The sequence below is a fragment of the Salvelinus sp. IW2-2015 genome, linkage group LG4q.1:29, assembly GCF_002910315.2.
Source record: "Salvelinus sp. IW2-2015 linkage group LG4q.1:29, ASM291031v2, whole genome shotgun sequence".
NCBI classification, from domain to species: Eukaryota; Metazoa; Chordata; class Actinopteri; order Salmoniformes; family Salmonidae; genus Salvelinus; species Salvelinus sp. IW2-2015.
Window position 1 is genome coordinate 70,673,840 of NC_036842.1, and position 20,466 is coordinate 70,694,305.

At 42.7% G+C, this 20,466-nt stretch overlaps 1 protein-coding gene across 3 annotated transcripts; it reads right to left on the bottom strand.

Moving 5' to 3' along the window:
• Window positions 1–215: 215 nt before the first annotated feature.
• LOC111962474 (uncharacterized) lies at window positions 216–17,054 on the bottom strand. Of its 3 annotated transcripts, none has more exons than XM_023985585.2 (11): window positions 16,521–17,054; window positions 11,978–12,302; window positions 11,234–11,327; window positions 10,683–10,770; window positions 10,113–10,437; window positions 9,807–9,900; window positions 9,617–9,704; window positions 8,161–8,485; window positions 2,714–2,807; window positions 2,528–2,615; window positions 216–2,325 (listed from the first exon to the last, which is right to left on the bottom strand). In XM_023985585.2, exons 2-11 carry the CDS (start codon window positions 12,255–12,257, stop codon window positions 1,717–1,719), a joined length of 2,085 nt encoding a protein of 694 aa, XP_023841353.1. In that variant the 5' UTR covers window positions 12,258–12,302; window positions 16,521–17,054; the 3' UTR covers window positions 216–1,716. The 3 variants fall into 3 exon arrangements, with proteins under 3 accessions (XP_023841353.1, XP_023841352.1, XP_023841354.1); XM_023985584.2 differs by having other exon boundaries at window positions 11,978–12,329; XM_023985586.2 differs by lacking the exon at window positions 11,978–12,302.
• Between the last annotated feature and the right edge of the window lie 3,412 nt (window positions 17,055–20,466).

Here is a 20,466-nt window from a genome sequence, read left to right on the forward strand (position 1 = left end):
AGACAAGGACTTTATGAAGTCCACCTGGAGATTCTCCTAGCAAAGCTTCTTCAGCTGGCTACAAAGGGCATCTGGATACAAACATATTTCATTCCATGCATTACTATATTGAGTTAAATAAAGGTTAAATAAAATAGCTGTTGCGTTCAAACCTAACCATCCATTGATTTTAGCCCCTAGTCCTCTACATTTGTACAGATCCGATAACAAGAAAATCATGAGCAGAGTATGGTCCTTTTTATTGTAGGCTATACACAATTGTTGAGCGGGTACTATTTCCTCAAAAAATATATTCCGTCACATTTCTCACTTGAGCTTTGGTCATACTGTGATTTGATTTCTCAAACAATATTTCACTTCCATACTTTTTTGGAAGTAATTTATAGCATATTCATTGTTTGAAAATGGAAACAGCTTTCACATTAGAGAAAAGTAGTCAGTACATAAAAAGTTAACACTTCTATAACAAATTCAGTTCTCTCACTTATGGTGCTAATTTTGTCTTATATTACAATATAATTGCAACCGAGACTGAAAAGACAGGATGAGGTCATTGAGATAATGAGTCACACCACAAACACTTTAAGGGTTACATGACATCATTAGCCTGTTCTGTCAAAAGAAAGAGAAATTCTCAAATTACATTTAAAACAAGTCCACAATGTTACAGATTGAAGTCTCTGTCACTGGTTAGTTTAATAAACCATTACGTTTAGATGTTCGGAATGTATCAATCACAAATCAAAGAAAGCACGTTCTCTTGTGAGTGTAAAACATTTATTAGTGGTGTGGGGGCTGTGCTTTGGCAAAGTGGGTGGGGTTATATCCTGCCTATTTGGCCCTGTCCGGGGGTATCATCGGATGGGGCCACAGTGTCTCCTGACCCCTCCTGTCTCAGCCTCCAGTATTTATGCTGCAGTAGTTTATGTGTCGGGGGGCTAGGGTCAGTGTTATATCTGGAGTACTTCTCCTGTTATCCGGTGTCCTGTGTGAATTTAAGTATGCTCTCTAATTCTCTCTCTCTTTCTTTCTCTCTCTCTTTCTTTCTCTCGGAGGACCTGAGCCCTAGGACCATGCCTCAGGACTACCTGGCATGATGACTCCTTGCTGTCCCCAGTCCACCTGGCCGTACTGCTGCTCCAGTCTCAACTGTCCTGCTGCGGCTATGGAACCCTGACCTGTTCACCGGACGTGCTACCTGTCCCAGACCTGCTGTTTTCAACTCTCTAGAGACAGCAGTAGCGGTAGAGATACTCTTAATGATCGGCTATGAAAAGCCAACTGACATTTACTCCTGAGGTGCTGACTTGCTGCACCCTCGACAACTACTGTGATTATTATTATTTGACCATGCTGGTCATTTATGAACATTTGAACATCTTGGCCATGTTCTGTTATAATCTCCACCCGCACAGCCAAGAAGAGGACTGGCCACCCCTCATAGCCTGGTTCCTCTCTAGGTTTCTTCCTAGGTTTTGGCCTTTCTAGGGAGCTTTTCCTAGCCACCGTGCTTCTACACCTGCATTGCTTGCTGTTTGGGGTTTTAGGCTAGGTACAGCACTTTGAGATATCAGCTGACGTAAGAAGGGCTATATAAATAAATTTGATTTGATTAATCTCGAGCCAATAAGGTGAAAACATGCTGAAAAGTCTTCTCTAAATAACTTGAAGGCTCTTAATCAGTCCTTGGCTTCCAAGGCAGTTAATACCATAAGTCTACATCCCCATCCCACAGTGGTTGACGTGTCCAGTGTGCACCCCTGTAGCACTGTTCATCACCACTGCTGCCCTTTGGCTCTCAAAGGCCTCTCTCTCTCTACCCAATGCCGCCATGTCCTGTTCCAACAGCATCCTGTCTCTTGCCAAGTTGGCTCTCTCGCTCTCCAGCCACTGCCGCTCTCTGTCTACCGCCGCTCTATCCCCCTCTATCGCTGCCCTCTCCCTCTCCACCATCTCCCACTCTCTCTCCAGTGTCACAGACTTCTGAGCAGCAGTGCCCCCTGCTGGCCCCCTACCCAACCTCTCCTCTATCAGTGCACTCTCGCACTCCGCTGTGGCCCGGTGGCACTCCTCTATGGTGGGGTCCACATAAATCTCTTGTTCGTACTCCAGTGTGATGTCATCCTTTTCCAGCAACGGGCATCCTCTATTTCGAGAGGACTGTGAAGGGGAAGGCTCGGGATCATCACCCTCCGTTATAGGGGTCAGGACAGGTCCGCTGGCAGCAAGGCGGCCCTCCATGGCCTCATTCATGAGGTAGAACCATGGCCAGGAAGCAGCGTTGTCTGCTATGCTCTCCATGCCCACAGGAGGGTACTTCAAGTCCTGTTCAGGGAACAACAGGGGACAAGTGTGACCACAGTGTAGAATACAAACAACAGAACAGATTTCAGATGGGTGAAAGTGTTTGAGCAATGCATGGACATTATTAAGGATTGGTCCTTCAATATAAACATTCTGATTTGATCTACTTACACTTTGATTATTTCATGTTGCAGAAATTTGCCGGAAACACTTGACAGTTTACCTTATATCTTCTTTTTAAGTTGTCCCACTTCTTGGCCACCTGGTAAGTTGACACCTTTCCCAGGAGACCCAACTCTTTTAAAATGGCCCTGCACACAAAAATAACCAATGTGATCAGTGTTGATTATGCATATCTGACTTTAGTGCTTCGTCATTGACATTTACTTTCATACTAAATCCTACTCACTTCCATGCAGCCTTGGCAGCATTTCGCCTCCCAGTGAAGAGAACTTCATTGGCCGCACGCAACTTAATCAGCCTCCTCGTATCCTGCTCTGTCACTGTCATCAAAACAAAAATAAAGTTTATATTTCTTTGCCAAAATGTTTTTCTTGATTGTTGCCTACAGTGCCTTCAGAAAGTAATCATACCCCTTGACTTATTCCACATTTTGTTGTTACAGCCTGAATTCAAAATAGATTTTCTTTCTCTCACACATCATGAAATACAGAAATCTCATTTAAATAAGTATTCACACCCCTTTACTCCAGATTAAGCTCAGGTGCATCCAATTTCCTTTTATCATCTTTGAGACGTCGCTACAATGTGATTGGAGTCCACCTGTGGCCAATTGGATTGTTTGGAGATGAATTAGAAAGAAAACACCTGTCTATATAAGGTCCCATAGTTTACAGTGCATGTCAGAGCAGAAACTATACCATGAAGTCCAAGGAACTGGCTGTAGAACTCTGAAATAGAGGTGATGAGGCATATATCTGGGGAAGGGTGTAAAACTATTTCTAGAGTGTTGAAAGATTCCAACAGCACAGTGGTCTCCATCATTGGGAAATTGAACAAATGTGGATCTACTCTGCCTAGAGCTGGCCATCTGACCAAACTGAGCAACCAGGCAAGAAAGACCTTGGTCAGGGAGATGACCAAGAACCTAATGGCCACTCTGACAGAACTACAGAGTTCCTTGGCTGAGATGGGAGAACTGGCCAGAAGGACAACAATCTCTATAACACTTCACCAATCTGGACTTTATGGAAGAGTGGCCAGAAGGAAGCCACTCCTGAAAAAAAGCCACATGGCAACCTGAAGTTTGCAAAAAGGCATGTAAAAAACTCGGCGCATAAGGCAAAAGATTATATGATCTGATGAGACAATTGTAACCATTTGGCCTGAATGCAAAGCACTGTCTGGAGAAAACCAGGCACAGCTGGTCACCGGTCTGAACACCATCCAAATCATGAAGCATGGTGGCAGCATCATGCTATGGGGATGCTTTTCAGCGGCAGGGACTAGGAGACTGGTAAGGATAGAGGGAACAATGAATGGAGCCAAATACAGGCAAATCCTTGACGAGAACCTGCTTCAGAGTGCAAATGACCTTAGACTGAGGCAAAGATTTACGTTCCAACAGGACAATGACCCCAAGCATACAGCCAAAGCAACCCTGGAATGGCTTCAGAACCAAAATGTGAAAGCGCTTGAGTGGCCCAGCCAAAGTTCAGACTTGAATCCAATTGAAAATCTTTGGAAAGACTTAAAGATTGCTGTTCTCCCACACTCCCCACCCAACTTATAGCTTGAGAAAATCCTCAAATGCAGATATTTGACCTAGATAGTTTGTTTGTATGCATTGATATGTAGGCTATGTGTAAACATTTTTTTTTATGTAGTTCTGTCTTTGAGCTGTTCTTGTCTATTGATGTTCTGTGTTATGTCATTATGTTTCATGTTTTGTGTGGACCCCAGGAAGAGTAGCTGCTGCTTTTGCAACAGCTAATGGGGATCCTAATAAAATACCAAATACAAGCAAACAGTGCATTCGGAAAAGACCCCTTGACTTTTTCCACATTTTGTTAGGTTACAGCCTTACTCTAAAATTGATTAAATTGTTTTCCCCTCTCAATCTACACACAATACCCCATAATGAAAAAGCAAAAACAGTTTAAAAAAAATAAAAAATCTTTGCAAATGTTTTAAATATGGAAATATCAGACCTTTTACTCAGTACTTTGTTGAAGGACCTTTGGCAGCGATTACAGGCTCGAGTTTTCTTGGGTATGACACTACAAGCTTGGCACACCTGTATTTGGGGAATTTCTCCCATTCTTCTCTGCAGATCCTCTCAAGCTTTGTCAGGTTGGATGGGGAGCGTCGGAGCACAGCTATTTTCAGGTCTCTCCAGAGATCGGGTTCAAGTCCGGGCTCTGGCTGGGCCACTCAAGGACATTCAGAGACTTGTCCTGAAGCCACTCCTGCATTGTCTTGGTTGTGTGCTTAGGGTTGTTGTCCTGTTGGAAGGTGTACGTTCGCCCCAGTCTGAGGTCCTGAGTGCCTTGAAGCAGGTTTTCATCAAGGATCTCTCTGTACTTTGCTCTGTTCATCTTTCCCTCGATCCTGAATAGTATCCCAGTCCCTGCCGCTGAAAAACATCCCCACAGCATGATGCTGCCACCACCATGCTTCACCATTGGGATGGTGCCAGGTTTCCTTCAGAAGTGACACTTGGCATTCAGGCCAAAGAGTTCAATATTGGTTTCATCAGAACAGAGAATCTTGTTTCTCATGGTCTGAGAGTCTTTAGGTGCCTTTTGGCAAACTCCAAGTGGGCTGTCATGTGCCTTTTACCAAGGAGTGGATTCTCTGGGCACTCTACCATAAAGGTCTGATTGGTTGAGTGCTGCAGAGATGGTTGTCCTTCTGAAAGGTTCTCCCATCTCCACAGAGGAACTCTGGAGCTCTGTCAGAGTGACCATCAGGTTCTTGGTCACCTCCCTGACCAAGGCCCTTCTCCCCCAATTTCTCAGTTTGGCCAGGCGGCCAGCTCTAGGAAGTGTCTTGGTGGTTCCAAAATTCTTCCATTTAAGAATGTTGGAGGCCACTGTGTCCTTCGGGACCTTCACAGCTGCAGCCATTCTTTTGGTACCCTTCCCCAGATCTGTGCCTCGGCACAATCCTGTCTCGGAGCTCTACGGCCAATTCCTTTGACCTCATGGCTTGGTTTTTGCTGAAATGCACTGTCAACTGTGGGACCTTATATAGACAGGTGTGTGCCTTTCCAAATCATGTCCAATCAATTGAATTTACCACAGGTGGACTCCAATCAAGTTGTTGAAACTTCTCAAGGATGATCAATGGAAACAGGATGCACCTGAGCTCAATTTTGAGTCTAATAGCAAAAGGTCTGAATACTTATGTAAATAAGGTATGTTTAAAAACATTTTTTTTTTTTATATACATTTGCAAAAATGTTGAAACCGGTTTTCATGATTTGGTATTTTGTGTAGATTGATGAGGAAAACATTTAAATGTAATACATTACAGCCTTATTCTAAAATGTAACAAAATGTGGAAAAAGTCAAGGGGTCTGAATACTTTCCGAATGCACTGTACAAGACAATTCATGCTGTAATCTCGGCCAAAGTATTCATGGGTGTGAATTCTTATGTAAATTAGATCTGTATTTTATTTTTAATACATTTGCAAAAGTTTCTAAACATATTTTCACTCTTCATTATAAGGTATTGTGTGTAGGTGGGTGATAAAAAAATATGAATCAATATTGAATTCAGAATGTAATGACAAAATGTGGAATAATTGAAGCAGTAATACTTTCTGAAGGCATTGTATATGGTTCATATTAAGGCTGACCGCATTTAGTCAACTGGTTGATTGTTTGGTCGATATAAAATCTCGGCCGGCCAAGAGCCTACGTTGAGCAGTCGCAAATATATCGATTTTTTCATGGCACACTTGACATGTCTGATTCGCGCCGGTCTCAGTGGACTAAATCCATTGAGGAAGCCGCGGGGATGCCACTATCCAAGGAAAAGGGGAGTGTGGCTAAGATGCACAAAGCACYTCTCTCCCGTCATTTCGTGCACATTTATTGTTTCATAACTTCCTTGTGTGAATTGTTTGCCCTTTTGATTGTTAGTGTCTATCAATTCCCCATTACATATAATCACCAGTAGTAACCTACATTTACTTTAATTCACATAATTTCTAATCTACAATATTTGTTTGGTTACGGTAATTTCTGTTAATGCATTCAATATTATTATTACAGTCGTGAAGCGCTCTCATTGTCGGAGTGGAAACGTTGTTTGCAGAGCTCACAACCTATGCTACACTTGTGAGAAAGTTTTGGTTTATTTCTTAACATTTACAAGTTGTCAATTTTTTTCCCATTGTCTTTTGTTTGGAGTGCTCCTGTCAATGTTGAGTAAGGACATGCACCTGATTACGCATATAGAAGTAGGCCTAGGCTACCTGACTTGTGCGCAAATGTAGGCCTATAAATGTGCATATTTGGGGATGTTGGATAGTATTTCTGATTGTCTTAACTCACTACCACTATTGAGCTGTGGAGCTTCTCAAATTAAAAATGAAACTGAGGGCCCAGTATTTTTTATACAATGTTGAAAATTTGCTAGCGTGGGCTTTGGGCCGGACACAGTTGATATATGTTTCAAGTTTGTTGCAGACAGCCATGCGTAGCCAATGTGATTTATAGTATATTTATCAGGATATTTTCTACCTGCAGGCTACCATGTTTTTATTTGTTTGTTAGCTAGAATTTAGATTAACCACATTACCATGATTTTGAGATACAAAAGACTATAAATTAAATGAAACTGTTCCACAAAAATGTGCAAATGAAAATCATAACTGGGGGCCTCCCGGGTGGCGCAGTGGTCTAGGGCACTGCATCGCAGTGCTAGCTGCGCCACCAGAGTCTCTGGGTTCGCGCCCAGGCTCTGTCGCAGCCGGCCGCGACCGGGAGGTCCGTGGGGCGACGCACAATTGGCATAGCGTCGTCCGGGTTAGGGAGGGTTTGGCCGGTAGGGATATCCTTGTCTCAACGCGCTCCAGCGACTCCTGTGGCGGGCCGGGCGCAGTGCGCGCTAACCAAGGGGGCCAGGTACACGGTGTTTCCTCCGACACATTGGTGCGGCTGGCTTCCGGGTTGGAGGCGCGCTGTGTTAAGAAGCAGTGCGGCTTGGTTGGGTTGTGCTTCGGAGGACGCATGGCTTTCGACCTTCGTCTCTCCCGAGCCCGTACGGGAGTTGTAGCGATGAGACAAGATAGTAATTACTAGCGATTGGATACCACGAAAATTGGGGAGAAAATGGGATAACATTTTTAAAAAGAAAAAGGAAAAAAAAGAAAATCATAACTGGCACACAGATGGATAGAAATGGTAAGATAAATTGTTACTCCAAATGGAAAAAAGGTTGCCGACCCCTGGTGTCGCCTATTACCGGCAACTTCAGCAGCAGCGGGAGGAGGAAGATCGGGAAAAGTAATTTTTTCCCCCTTCTGGTTAGGCTATCTTGATCTCTGGCTCCCTTGAGTCATTTGTGTGACTTAATTATTTAATAAAACAGCAAGCTTAAAGCATCAGACAAGCTCAGTACATGTAGTTGATTTTATTAAAACATATAGGGTGTGTCTATATATGGAAAAGTACATGTTTTTACATTTRGACCAATCGATTGCTCAAAAGAAAAGACTACTCTCGTTCGACCAAGATTTATTTTAGTTGGGGACAGCTCTAGTTCATATACACCTGAGAACATTAATCAATTTTTAACTCATGAAATTTGACTTCTAAAAGTATATTTTATCCTCCTTGAAAAGAACATTCAGAGACATGAAGAATGAAGGAATGACACTGACTTTTATAGGAGAATTCCACAGGTGTGGGGCACTCCTCTCCACTGGCGTCTAAGAACGTAACCGTTCCATCCACCTCTGTCCCCTCTGGTCTCATTCCCTCTTCCAGCTCAGAAATCTCACTCCTTTCTGGCATGGGACACAGGTCTCTCTCTGTAGGCATTGGCGAGGATACAAACAAGTAGTCTTCCTCGCTCATCCATATGGGAGTTATTTTGGGGGCTCTCGCGGCCAGTCGGCCCTCGAAGGCATCATTCATGAGTTGGAACCAAGGCCAGGAGGCAGGGGTGCTCTGGTTCTCCATGCCACGCGGCGGATACTTCAAGTCCTAAGGGATAAGAGAAGATATAAACTAATTAGAAGATATCACTTAGTGTGACCTATCCATCTTCTGGTCCCACATACGAGCATCCATGTACATATACACTGACTGTACAAAACATTAGGGACACCTCTTTCCATGAGACTGACAAGGGGAATCCAGGTGAAAGCTATGTTCCCTTATTGATGTCACCTGTTAAATCCACTTCAAACAGTGTAGATGAAGGGGAGGAGACAGGTTAAATAATTATTTTTAAACTTTGAGACATGGATTATGTACATGTGCCATTCAAAGGGTGAATGCGCAAGACAAAAGTGCCTTTGAACGAGGTATGGTAGTAGGTGTCAGTCACACCGGTTTGAGTGTGTCAAGATCTGCAACGCCACTGGGTTTTTCACGCTCAACAGTTTCCCGTATGTATCAAGAATGGTCCACCACCTGTCACAGCCGGCTGCGACAGGGAGGCCCATGGGGCGGCGCACAATTGGCCCAGCATTGTCTGGGTTAGGGGAGGGTTTGGCCGGCAGGGATGTCCCATCGCGCACTAGCTACTCCTGTGGCGGGCTGGGCGCAGTGCACGCTGACACCAGGTGTACGGTGTTTCCCCCGACACATTGGTGTGGCTGGCTTCCGGGTTAAGTTGGCATTGTGTCAAGAAGCAGTGCGGCTTGGTTGGGTTGTGTTTCGGAGGACGCACGGCTCTTGACATTCGCCTCTCCAGAGTCCATACGGGAGTTGCAGCGATGAGACAAGACTAACTACCAATTGGATACCACAAAATTGGGGAGAAAAAGGGAGTAAAGAAATATATATAATAAAAATAAAAAATAAATATATATATAAAAAGAATGGTCTACCACCAAAAGGACATCCAGACAACTTGACACAACTATGGGAAGCATTGGAGTCAACATGGGCCAGCATCCCTGTGGAGCACTTTTGACACTTTGTAGAGTCCATGCCCTGATGAATTGGGGCCGTTCTGAGGCCAAAAGAGGGTGAAACTCAATATTAGGTAAAGTGTTACTAATGTTTTGTACACTCAGTGTACATGTGCAAGTACACACACAGCCCCTGATAAACAGGGTGAGAAAAATAATGTACAAAATGTACATGGACACACACTAGTTACAATACCTTGAATTTTGTCTTCAGGTTGTCCCACTTTTTGGCAACCTGGTCAGCAGACAACTTTCCTGCGAGGCCCATCTCTTTTACTATAGCCCTACAGAGAAATAATGGAGGTATAAAATAAACTGAGTACATTGACTGGAAAGATCACATTTTTATTTAGCCAAATAGTTTCTTCCAACACAAGCTAACTTACCTCCAGGCAGGCTTGGCAGTATTTCTCTTCCCTGTGAAAAGAGCCTCATTGGAAGCACGCAGCTCTATCAATCTCTTGGTGTCCTCCTCAGTCACTGTAAATCAAGCAAATATAACAACTAGCGTTATTCTTCACAAAGAATTGTTATCGAAGTAACTTGTTGCTAGTTAGCTTATTGCCAATAACTCAAACATGCACTTTAAAAACTGTCTGGGTCGACCCATACCATTCCAAGAAAGTGGAAAATCATATTGATTTGTATTTTGAGCAAATAGTCCCTTTGAAAGGCAAAACTTCATCACTTACGCTTATATGAGAATTCTGTGGCTGTGTGATACTCCCCTATGGTGGCCCCTTGGAAGACGGCTGCTCCATTCCTCTCCTCCGTTTCCACCAGCTCATCCATCTCAGACTCTGTCAAGAACTCAGACATCCCCCCCCTCCCTGGCGTCCGACGAGCCCTCTTCCTTGGTGGTGGAGAGGGCTCAAACTCCTCATCACCCTCCTCTACTACTGGCGTCAGGATGGGGGCACAGCCGGCGAATCGTCCCTCCATGGCATCATTCATGCGGTAGAACCAGGGCCAGGAATTTGGGTTGCTCTCCATGCTGCGGGCTGGACATTTCAACTCCTGCACCAAAAGAGGAACACAGTGTCTGGGTTCAGTGGACAAAGCAGTGTGGAGTGGAATTGAGAAGAGAGAAGAGATGTGAGAAGAGATGTGTGCAGGAGGTGATGAGAGAGCGATACATTGTGGATCAAGAATAACTTCAAGAAACTTTGGGAATGTTTCTTATACACTACACAAAATAATTCAAGAATGAAAATGAAACACACAAATACGCTAGTTGAGTACTGCCGTCACTGTCACATTACCTTATATCGCCTCTTGAGGTTATCCCACTTTTTGGCAAGCTGGTCAGTAGTCAGCTTTCCCTGAAGGCCCAACTCATTCAAAATAGCTCTGCAGGAAAACATGGAGACAACGCAGGAGGTTGGTGGCACCTTAATTGGGGAGGACGGGCTCATAGTAATGGCTGGAACGAAATCAATGGAATGGTAATCGAACTCATCAAATACATGGTTTCTATGTGTTTGATACCATTCCATTTACTCCATTCCAGCCCTTATTATGAGCCGTCCTCCTCTCAGCAGCCTCCTGTGAGAGACAAACAAAAATGCCGAAGACAACAATTTGCAAACTAATTCTCATTTAGGGCAGTTAACAAAATTATAAAATAGGTATAAGCAATATGGTAATAGCTCCAAGTCGAGCTAGAAAGACTTATCACCATATTGTTTACACCTATCCAGTCCTTTTAGACATACATAAGTGCAAAGGAGCTGGAGGTGGATTTGGGACACATAATCACAGGATGTGCTGGGCCAAACTATGGTCTGTATATGTCCTTCCCAAACATACTCACCTCCAGGCAGGCTTGGCAGTATGTTTTCTGCCTGTGAAGAGAGCCTCATTCACGGCACGCAGCTTTATCATTCTCTCCGTCTCCTGCTCTGTCACTGATAAGCAGGAACCAATGTCAGTAATATGAATCAGGTACGTCAGATTGAGCATATATTACCATGTATCAAATAACACCATTTTTTGCAGCAAGCTTGCTAACAACCAATAACTACAATTAAATTAAATTATTATTTTTGAATTTAACCTTTATTTAACTAGGCAAGTCAGTTAAGAACAAATTCTTATTTACAAAGACGGCCCACACCGGCCAAACCCGGACGATGCTGGGCCAATTGTGTGCCACCCTATGGTACTCCCAATCACGGCCGGTTATGATACAGCCTGGATTTGAACCGGGGTGTGTGTAGTGACGCCTCAAGCACTGAGCTGCAGTGCCTTAGACCGCTGCGCCACTAGGGAACCTTAAAAGACCAGAGTCTAGACCAGGGTTCTCCAACCCTTTCCTGGAAAGCTACTGTCCTGTAGGTTTTGCTCCAATCCATCCTAATCTACGGCACCTGATTCTAATAATTAGTTGAACTGAATCAGGTTAGTTACAACTGGGGTTGGACTGAAAACCTATAGGATGGTAGCTCTCCAGGAACAGAGTTGGAGAGCCCTGGACTAAACAGACCTCCTGGTCAAATTAAGGTTGAAGAAATAATTTGAATGGTCAACAGAATCAGAGTATCCCCAACTCACTTACTTTTATACGAGCATTCTGAAATTCTTCGCCAGCCCATAGTAGTAGGGCCCTCAGTCTGAGTTGCATCAGTGTTAACTGTTGCATTGTCCTCCAAGTTCTCTGTCCCCACACTGTCCTCCATCTCAGTTTTGATCAAGAACTCCAAAATGTCAMCACCGTCAACCCCCTGTCCTCTCTCGTTGGTTAATGGTGAGGAAGAACCTGGAGCCTCACCAGCCAAAGATGCCACTGCCAAAACTTGGGCGCTGTTGAAGAGGCGTCCTTCCATGGCCTCGCCCATAAATTGGAACCAGGGCCAGGAGGCTATGCTGGTAGCAACAGTGTCCTTGCCAAGAAAAATGTATTTTAAGTCCTAAAAGACAAATACAAAAGTGGGACTATGGCTGGGATGAGGCTTTTTTGTTTTGACTTCATGATCAGTAAATATTGACAATATCAGTAAACACTTTTTTAGAAGTCCCAAATCTCAGTCTTCTAAGAACACAAGCCCACTTCACCTGGTATCTGGTCTTCAGATTTTCCAACTTTTTGGCAATCTGGTCAGCTGTCAGCTTTCTATCAAGACCCAATCCCCTTAGAATTGCACTGCACCGTTAAAAGATAGATATAAACCTGGTTGTGGTATACTGGTGTATACAATTTCCTACACCAACCCTGACATACTTGGAGAATAAGAGCACCTCCTCCCAGCTGCCCACTGCACTGAGGCTAGGAAACACTGTCACCACCAATAAATCCACTATAATTGAGAATTTCAATAAGCATTCTTCTACGGCTGGCCATGCTTTCCACCTGGCTACCCCTACCCCGGTCAACAGCTCTGCACCCCCCACACCAACTTGCCCAAGCCTCCACCATTTCTCCTTCACCCAAATCCAGATAGCGGATGGTCTGAAAGAGCTGCAAAATCTGGACCCCTACAAATCAGCTGGGCTAGACAATCTGGACCCTCTCTTTCTAAAATGATCCGCCGCAATTGTTGCAACCCCTATTACTAGTCTGTTCAACCTCTCTTTTGTTTTGTCTGAGATCCCCAAAGATTGGAAAGCTGCCGTGGTCATCCCCCTCTTCAAAGGGGGAGACACTCTAGACCCAAACTGCTACAGACCTATATCTATCCTACCCTGCCTTTCTAAGGTCTTCGAAAGCCAAGTTAACAAACAGATTAGCGACCATTTCGAATCCCACCGTACCTTCTCCGCTATGCAATCTGGTTTCAGTGCTGATAATTGGTGCACCTCAGCCACGCTCAAGGTCCTAAACGATAACATAACCGCCATCGATAAAAGACAATACTGTGCAGTCGTATTCATCAACCTGGCCAAGGCTTTGGACTCTGTCAATCACCGCATTCTTATCGGCAGACTCAACAGACTTGGTTTCTCAAATGACTGCCTCGCCTGGTTCACCAACTACTTCTCAGACAGAGTTCAGTGTGTCAAATCAGAGCCTGTTGTCCGGACCTCTGGCAGTCTATGGGGCTGCCACAGGGTTCAATTCTCGTGCCGACTCTTTCCTCTGTATACATCAATGTCGCTCTTGGTGCTGGTGATTCTCTGATCCATCTCTACGCAGACGACACCATTCTGTATACTTCTGACCCTTCTTTGGACACCGTGTTAACTAACCTCCAGATGAGCTTCAATGCCATACAACTCTCCTTCCGTGGCCTCCAACTGCTCTTAAATGCAAGTAAAACTAAATGCATGCTCTTCAACCGACCTCTGCCCACACATGCCCGCACATCTAGCATCACTACTCTGGACAGTTCTGACTTAGAATATGTGGACAACTACAAATACCTAGGTGTCTGGTTAGACTGTAAACTCTCCTTCCAGACTCACATTAACTTCTTATGGCTGGGGGCAGTATTGAGTAGCTTGGATGAACAAGGTGCCCAGAGTAAACTGCCTGCTACTCAGTCCCAGAAGCTAAGATATGCATATTATTAGTAGATTTGGATAGAAAACACTCTGAAGTGTCTACAACTGTTTGAATGATGTCTGAGTATAACAGAACTCATATGGCAGGCAAAAACCTGAGAAAAAATCCAACCAGGAAGTGGGAAATCTGAGGTTTGTAGGTTTGCCTATCCAATATACAGTGTCTATGGGGCCATATTGCACTTCCTAAAGCTTCCACTAGATTTCAACAGTCTTTATAGAACCTTGTGAACCTCAACAGTCTTTAGAACCTTCTTCTACTGTGAAGGATGAGGGAATGGGAGCTGTTTGAGTCAGGGCTCTGGCAGAGTGCCACGAGCTCACTCAGGCACGCCCCCGTGAGAGTTAGCTGCGTTCCATCGCATTTCTACAGACAAAGTTATTCTCCGGTTGAAACATTATTGAAGATTTATGTTAAAAACATCCTAAAGCTTGATTCTATGCATCGTTTGACATGTTTCTACGAACCGTAATGGAATTTTTTTACTTTTCGTCTGGCCTGCACGTCATCAATTTGGATTTTGGAACTAAACGCGCAAACAAAAAGGAGGTATTTGGACATAAATTATGGACGTTATCGAACAAAACAAACATTTATTGTGGAACTGGGATTCCTGGGAGTGCATTCTGATGAAGATCATCAAAGGTAAGTGAATATTTATAATACTACTTCTGACTTCTGTTGAGTCCACAACATGGCGGGTATCTGTATGGCTTGTTTTGGTCTCTGAGCGCTGTACTCAGATTATTGCATGGTGTGCTTTTTCTGTAAAGTTATGAAATCTGACACAGCGGTTGCATTAAGGAGAAGTTTATCTAAAGTTCCATGTAAAACACTTGTATCTTTTATCAATATTTATTATGAGTATTTCTGTAAATTGATGTGGCTCTCTGCAAAATCACCGGATGTTTTGGAGGCAAAACATTACTGAACATAACGTGCCAATGTAAACTAAGATTTTTGGATATAAATTTTAACTTTATCGACAAAAATAAATGTATTGTGTAACATGAAGTCCTATGAGTGTCATCTGATGAAGATCATCAAAGGTTAGTGATTCATTTTATCGCAATTTCTGCTTTTTGTGACTCCTCTCTTTGGCTGGAAAAATGGCTGTGTTTTTCTGTGACTAGGTACTGACCRAACATAATCAGATGGTGTGCTTTCGTCGTAAAGCCTTTTTGAAATCGGACACAGTTTTGGGATTAACAACAAGTTTATCTTTAAAATGGTGTAAAATACTTGTATGTTTGAGGAATTTTAATTATGAGATTTGTTTGAATTTTGTGCCCTGCACTTTCACTGGCTGTTGTCAAGTCGATCCCGTTAACGGGATCTCAGCCGATCTCAGCCGTAAGAAGTTAAGCATCTCCAATCCAAAATTACATCTAGAATCGGCTTCCTATTTCACAACAAAGCATTCTTCACTCATGCTGCCAAACATACCCTCGTAAAACTGACTATCCTCCCGATCCTCGACGATGTCATTTAGAAAATAGCCTCCAACACTACTCAGCAAATTGGATGCAGTCTATCACAGTGCCATCTGTTTTGTCACCAAAGCCCCATATACTACCCACCACTGCGACCTGTATGCTCTCGTTGGCTGGCCCTCGCTTCATATTCGTCGCCAAACCCACTGACTCCAGGTCATCTATAAGTCTTTGCTAGGTAAAGCCCCGCCTTATCTCAGCTCACTGGTCACCATAGCAGCACCCACCCGTAGCACGCACTCCAGCAGGTATATTTCACTGATCACCCCCAAAGCCAAGTCCTCCTTTGGCTGGCTTTCCTTCCAGTTCTCTGCTACCAATGACTGGAACGAATTGCAAAAAAATAAAAAWAAATCTCTGAAGCTGGAGACGCATATCTCCCTCACTAACTTTAAGCATCAGCTGTCAGAGCAGCTCACAGATCATTGCACATATCCCATCTATAAATAGCCCACTCAACTACCTCATCCCTATATTATAATTTTTTTGCTCCTTTGCACCCCAGTATCTCTACTTGCACATTCATCTTCTGCACATCTATCACTCCAGTGTTTAATTGCTAAATTGTAATTATTTCGTCACTATGGCCTATTTATTGCCTTACCTCATTTTCACACATTGTATAAATACTTTCTATTGTGTCATTGACTGTACGTTTGTTTGTTCCATGTGTAACTCTGTGTTGTTGTTTGTGTCACACTGCTTTGCTTTATCTTGGCCAGGTCGCAGTTGTAAATGAGAACTTGTTCTCAACTGGCCTACCTGGTTAAATAAATAAAGGTGAAAAAAAAAAAAATAATACTCCCAGGCAACCTTGGCAGCATTTATTTTTCCTGTGAAAATAACCTCATTGGAGGAACAGAGTTCTATTAAAACCTCTTGGCGTCCTTTTCAGATACCGTAAACAAAACACACTGTATTGTAATCACCTTGTCTATTACAAGCTATAGATCTCGACAACGGATGGAGGCACAGCTGATAAAAACAATCCACGTAATAAATGACTTTACTAGCAAAACAACCTGCAATTGCACACGTTACAATTTACCTTCTGCCAGCTAACTAAATGAGACAAGGGAAATTAGCTAATAACATTAGCTACTCACTTTTATAAGAGRTATCCGTGACGTGAAGTGGGTCCACCATTTGCGCCAGCTAAAGAATGGAGAAGTGAACACTTACAGGAAGGAAGCGTGCCCGTGCAAAAGCTTTCCATCCAGTGAGCTTACTATAAGAATAGCTGAGTAGGTAGTTGTAGCTATCCTGCAGCCAGCATCTCGTTGAGTTTGATAATATTTTTCTCTTCAAGGTGCAGTTTGTTGAAACAAAGAACTTTGGATTTGCCAGCGCTTGATTCGTTGTTTAGCTAGGAGCTAACGTTTTCGTAGCCTAGGCAGGCGATAGTGGCCGCTAACGTGTTGGTAGCAAGCAGCTAGCTCAGATAACCCAACCCACTAACAGAATAACAATCAAAACAATTTCATCCTTTCATCTCGCAGTAAATTCGTCCATGTGTTAGGGATATTTCGAGTTGGTACCAAATAGAACAGGTTGTACAACATTTAACGAGATGTTATGCCGTTTTTCTTCTATTTAACAAGCTGGCTAGTGAGGGGATTATATTAATCTGGCCCGGGCAGGCGTACTTTGCAACGCGTGGAAGATGATTGCATTTGTTTTGGAAGCGGGCTGTCTCCCGGGCATGAGCCGGCTGCCCCGTTCTGCCCGACAGTGATGTCGGCTCAAAACAAAAGTGGAGTAATCAAATCAAATTGTATTGGTCGCATACATGGTTAGCAGATGTGCGAGTGTAGCGAAATGCTTGTGCTTTTAGTTACTACAGTGACACAATATCTAACAAGTAATCCAACAATTCCACAACAACTACCTAATACACAGATCTAAGTAAAGAGATGGAATAAGAATATGTACATATAAATATGGATGAGCAATGACCGAGTGACATAGGCAAGATGCAATAGATGGTCTAAAATACAGTATATACATATGTGGGATGAGAAATACATGATATGTAAACCTCATTATTAAAGTGGCATTAATAAAGTGACTAGGGATCTTTTTGTTAGAGTGGCTAATGATTTCAAGTCTGTATGTTGTCAGCAGCCTCTTTGTGTTGGTGATGGCTGTTTATTCGCCTGTAGTTTTCCTTACATCCACCAACAGCAGTTAGGGACCATCAACATAGTGACCATTACTCCTAAAACTTTCAAAACTGGTTCTAGCTAACCCGATGGTGTAGACACACATTGCACACATTTTTTTGTCGGTTTACATCTCACACTATTTTAAATTATTTATTTACATTTTTAAATTCAATGGTCATGTGACCCACACATCTCAAACAAGGTTCATAACGTACACTCAGTGGGCCTACACATTGGACACCCTTTTGTTTGTTCATTTTTGAAATTCAATAACCTTAGTCTTAGGACCTACAACCCTCAAACTACTTTCAGAATATCTACTGAGTAGCCATATATATAGCACAATCGTTTGTTTGTCCATTTTCATCTCACATGATTTTACATTCATTTTCAATGTTTTTCAATGTTTCTAATTTCAATAGCTCCTTGGTCATGTGACCTACAACCCTACAAGAATGTACACCGACTACCCTTCTATATTGCACACCCTTTAGTTCGTCCATTTTCATCTCAGGTGATTTTACATGAATTTTTCTATGTTTTCAGCTCCTTGATCATGTGACCTACTGGACTCAAACAAGGTTCAGAATGTACACTCAGTTGGCCTACACATTGCACACCCTTTGGTTTGTCCATTTTCATCACACACAATTTTACATTAATTTTTCAAACTTTATAATTTCAATAGCTCCTTGGTCATGTGACCTACTGTCCCCAACCAAGGTTCAGAATGTACACTGACTGTCCTTCTATATTGCACACTCTTTAAGTTTGTTAATTTTTCTCTCACAAGATTGTACATACAGTGCCTTGAAAAAGTCTTCATCCCCCTTGTCGTTTTTCTTATTTTGTTGCATTATAACCTGTAATTTAAATAGATTTTTATTTGGCTTTCATATAATGAACATACACAAAATAGTCCAAATTGGTGAAGTGAAATGAAAAAAACAACTTGTTTCAAAATATTGAAAAATAATTCAAATGGAAAAGTGGTGTGTGCATACAGTTGAAGTCAGAAGTTTACATACACCTTAGCCAAATACATTTAAACTCTGTTTTTCACAATTCCTGACATTTAATCCTAGTAAAAATMTCCTGCCTTATGTCAAATAGGATCACCACTTTATTTTAAGAATGTGAAATTTCCGAATAATAGTCGAGAGAATGATTTATTTCAGCTTTTATTTCTTTCATCACATTCCCAGTGGGTCAGAAGTTTACATACACTCAATTAGTATTTGGTAGCATTGGCTTTGAATTGTTTAACTTGGGTCAAAAGTTTCAGGTAGCCTTCCACAAGCTTCCCACAATAAGTTGGGTGAATTTTGGCCCATTCCTCCTGACAGAGCTGGTGTAACTGAGTCAGGATTGTAGGACTCCTTGCTCGCACGCGCTTTTTCAGTTCTGCCCACAAATGTTCAATTGGATTGAGGTCAGGGCTTTGTGATGGCCACTCCAATACCTTGACTTTGTTGTCCTTAAGCCATTTTGCCACAACTTTTTGCAACCAAGCTTTAACTTCCTGACTGATGTCTTGAGATGTTGCTTTAATAGAGCCACATAATTGTCCTCCCTCATGATGCCATCTATTTTGTTTAGTGCACCAGTCCCTCCTGCAGCAAAGCACCCCCACAACATGATGCTGCCACACCCGTGCTTCACGGTTGGGATGGTGTTTACATTTACATTATACTTGCGTACTATTGTTTGTATAGATGAARGTGGTACCTTCAGGCGTTCGGAAATTACTCCCAAGGATGAACCAGATTTGTGGAGGTCTACAATTTTTTTCTGAGGTCTTAGCTGATTTCTTTTGATTTTCCCATGATGTCAAGCAAAGAGGCACTGAGTTTGAAGGTAGGCCTTGAAATACATCCACAGGTACACCTCCAATTGACTCAAATAATGTAAATTAGCCTATCAGAAGCTTCTAAAGCCATGACATAATTTTCTGGAATTCCAAGCTGTTTAAAGGCACAGTCAACTTAGTGTATGTAAACTTTGGACATACTGGAATTGTGATACAGTGAATTATAAGTGAAATAATCTGTCTGTAAACAATTGTTGGAAAAATTACTTGTGTCATGCACAAAGTAGATGTCCTAACCGATTTGCCAAAACTAAATAAATTTGTGGAGTGGTTGAAGAATGAGTTTTAATGACTCCAACCTAAGTGTATGTAAACTTCRGACCTTAACGGTGTGTATTCACCCCCTTTGCTATGAAGCCCCTAAATAACACCTGGTGCAACCAATTACCTTCAGAAGTCAAATAATTAGTTAAATAAAGTCCACCTCTGTGCAATCTAATTGTCACCTGATATGTCACATGATCTCAGTACATATACACCTGTTCTAAAAGGCCCCAGAGTCTGCAATACCACTAAGCAAGGGGCACTACCAAGCAAGCGGAACCATGAAGACCAAGGAGCCCTCCAAACAGGTCAGGGACAAAGTTGTGGAGAAGTATAGATCAGGTTTGGGTTATAAAAAAATGTCTGAAACTTTGAACATCCCACGGAGCACCATTAAATCCATTATTAGAAAATGGAAAGAATATGGCACCACAACAAACCTGCCAAGAGAGGGCCGCCCACCAAAACTCATGGACCAGGCAAGAAGGGCATTAATCAGAGGCAACAAAGAGACCAAAGATAACCCTGAAGGAGCTGCAAAGCTCCACAGCGGAGATTGGAATATCTGTCCATAGGACTGTCCATAGTACACTCCACCGAGCTGGGCTTTATGGAAGAGTGGCCAGAAAAAAGCCATTGCTTATTAAAGAAAAAAATAAGCAAACACGTTTGGTGTTCGCCAAAAGGCATGTGGGAGACTCCCCAAACATATGGAAGAAGGTACTCTGGTCAGATGAGACTAAAATTAAGCTT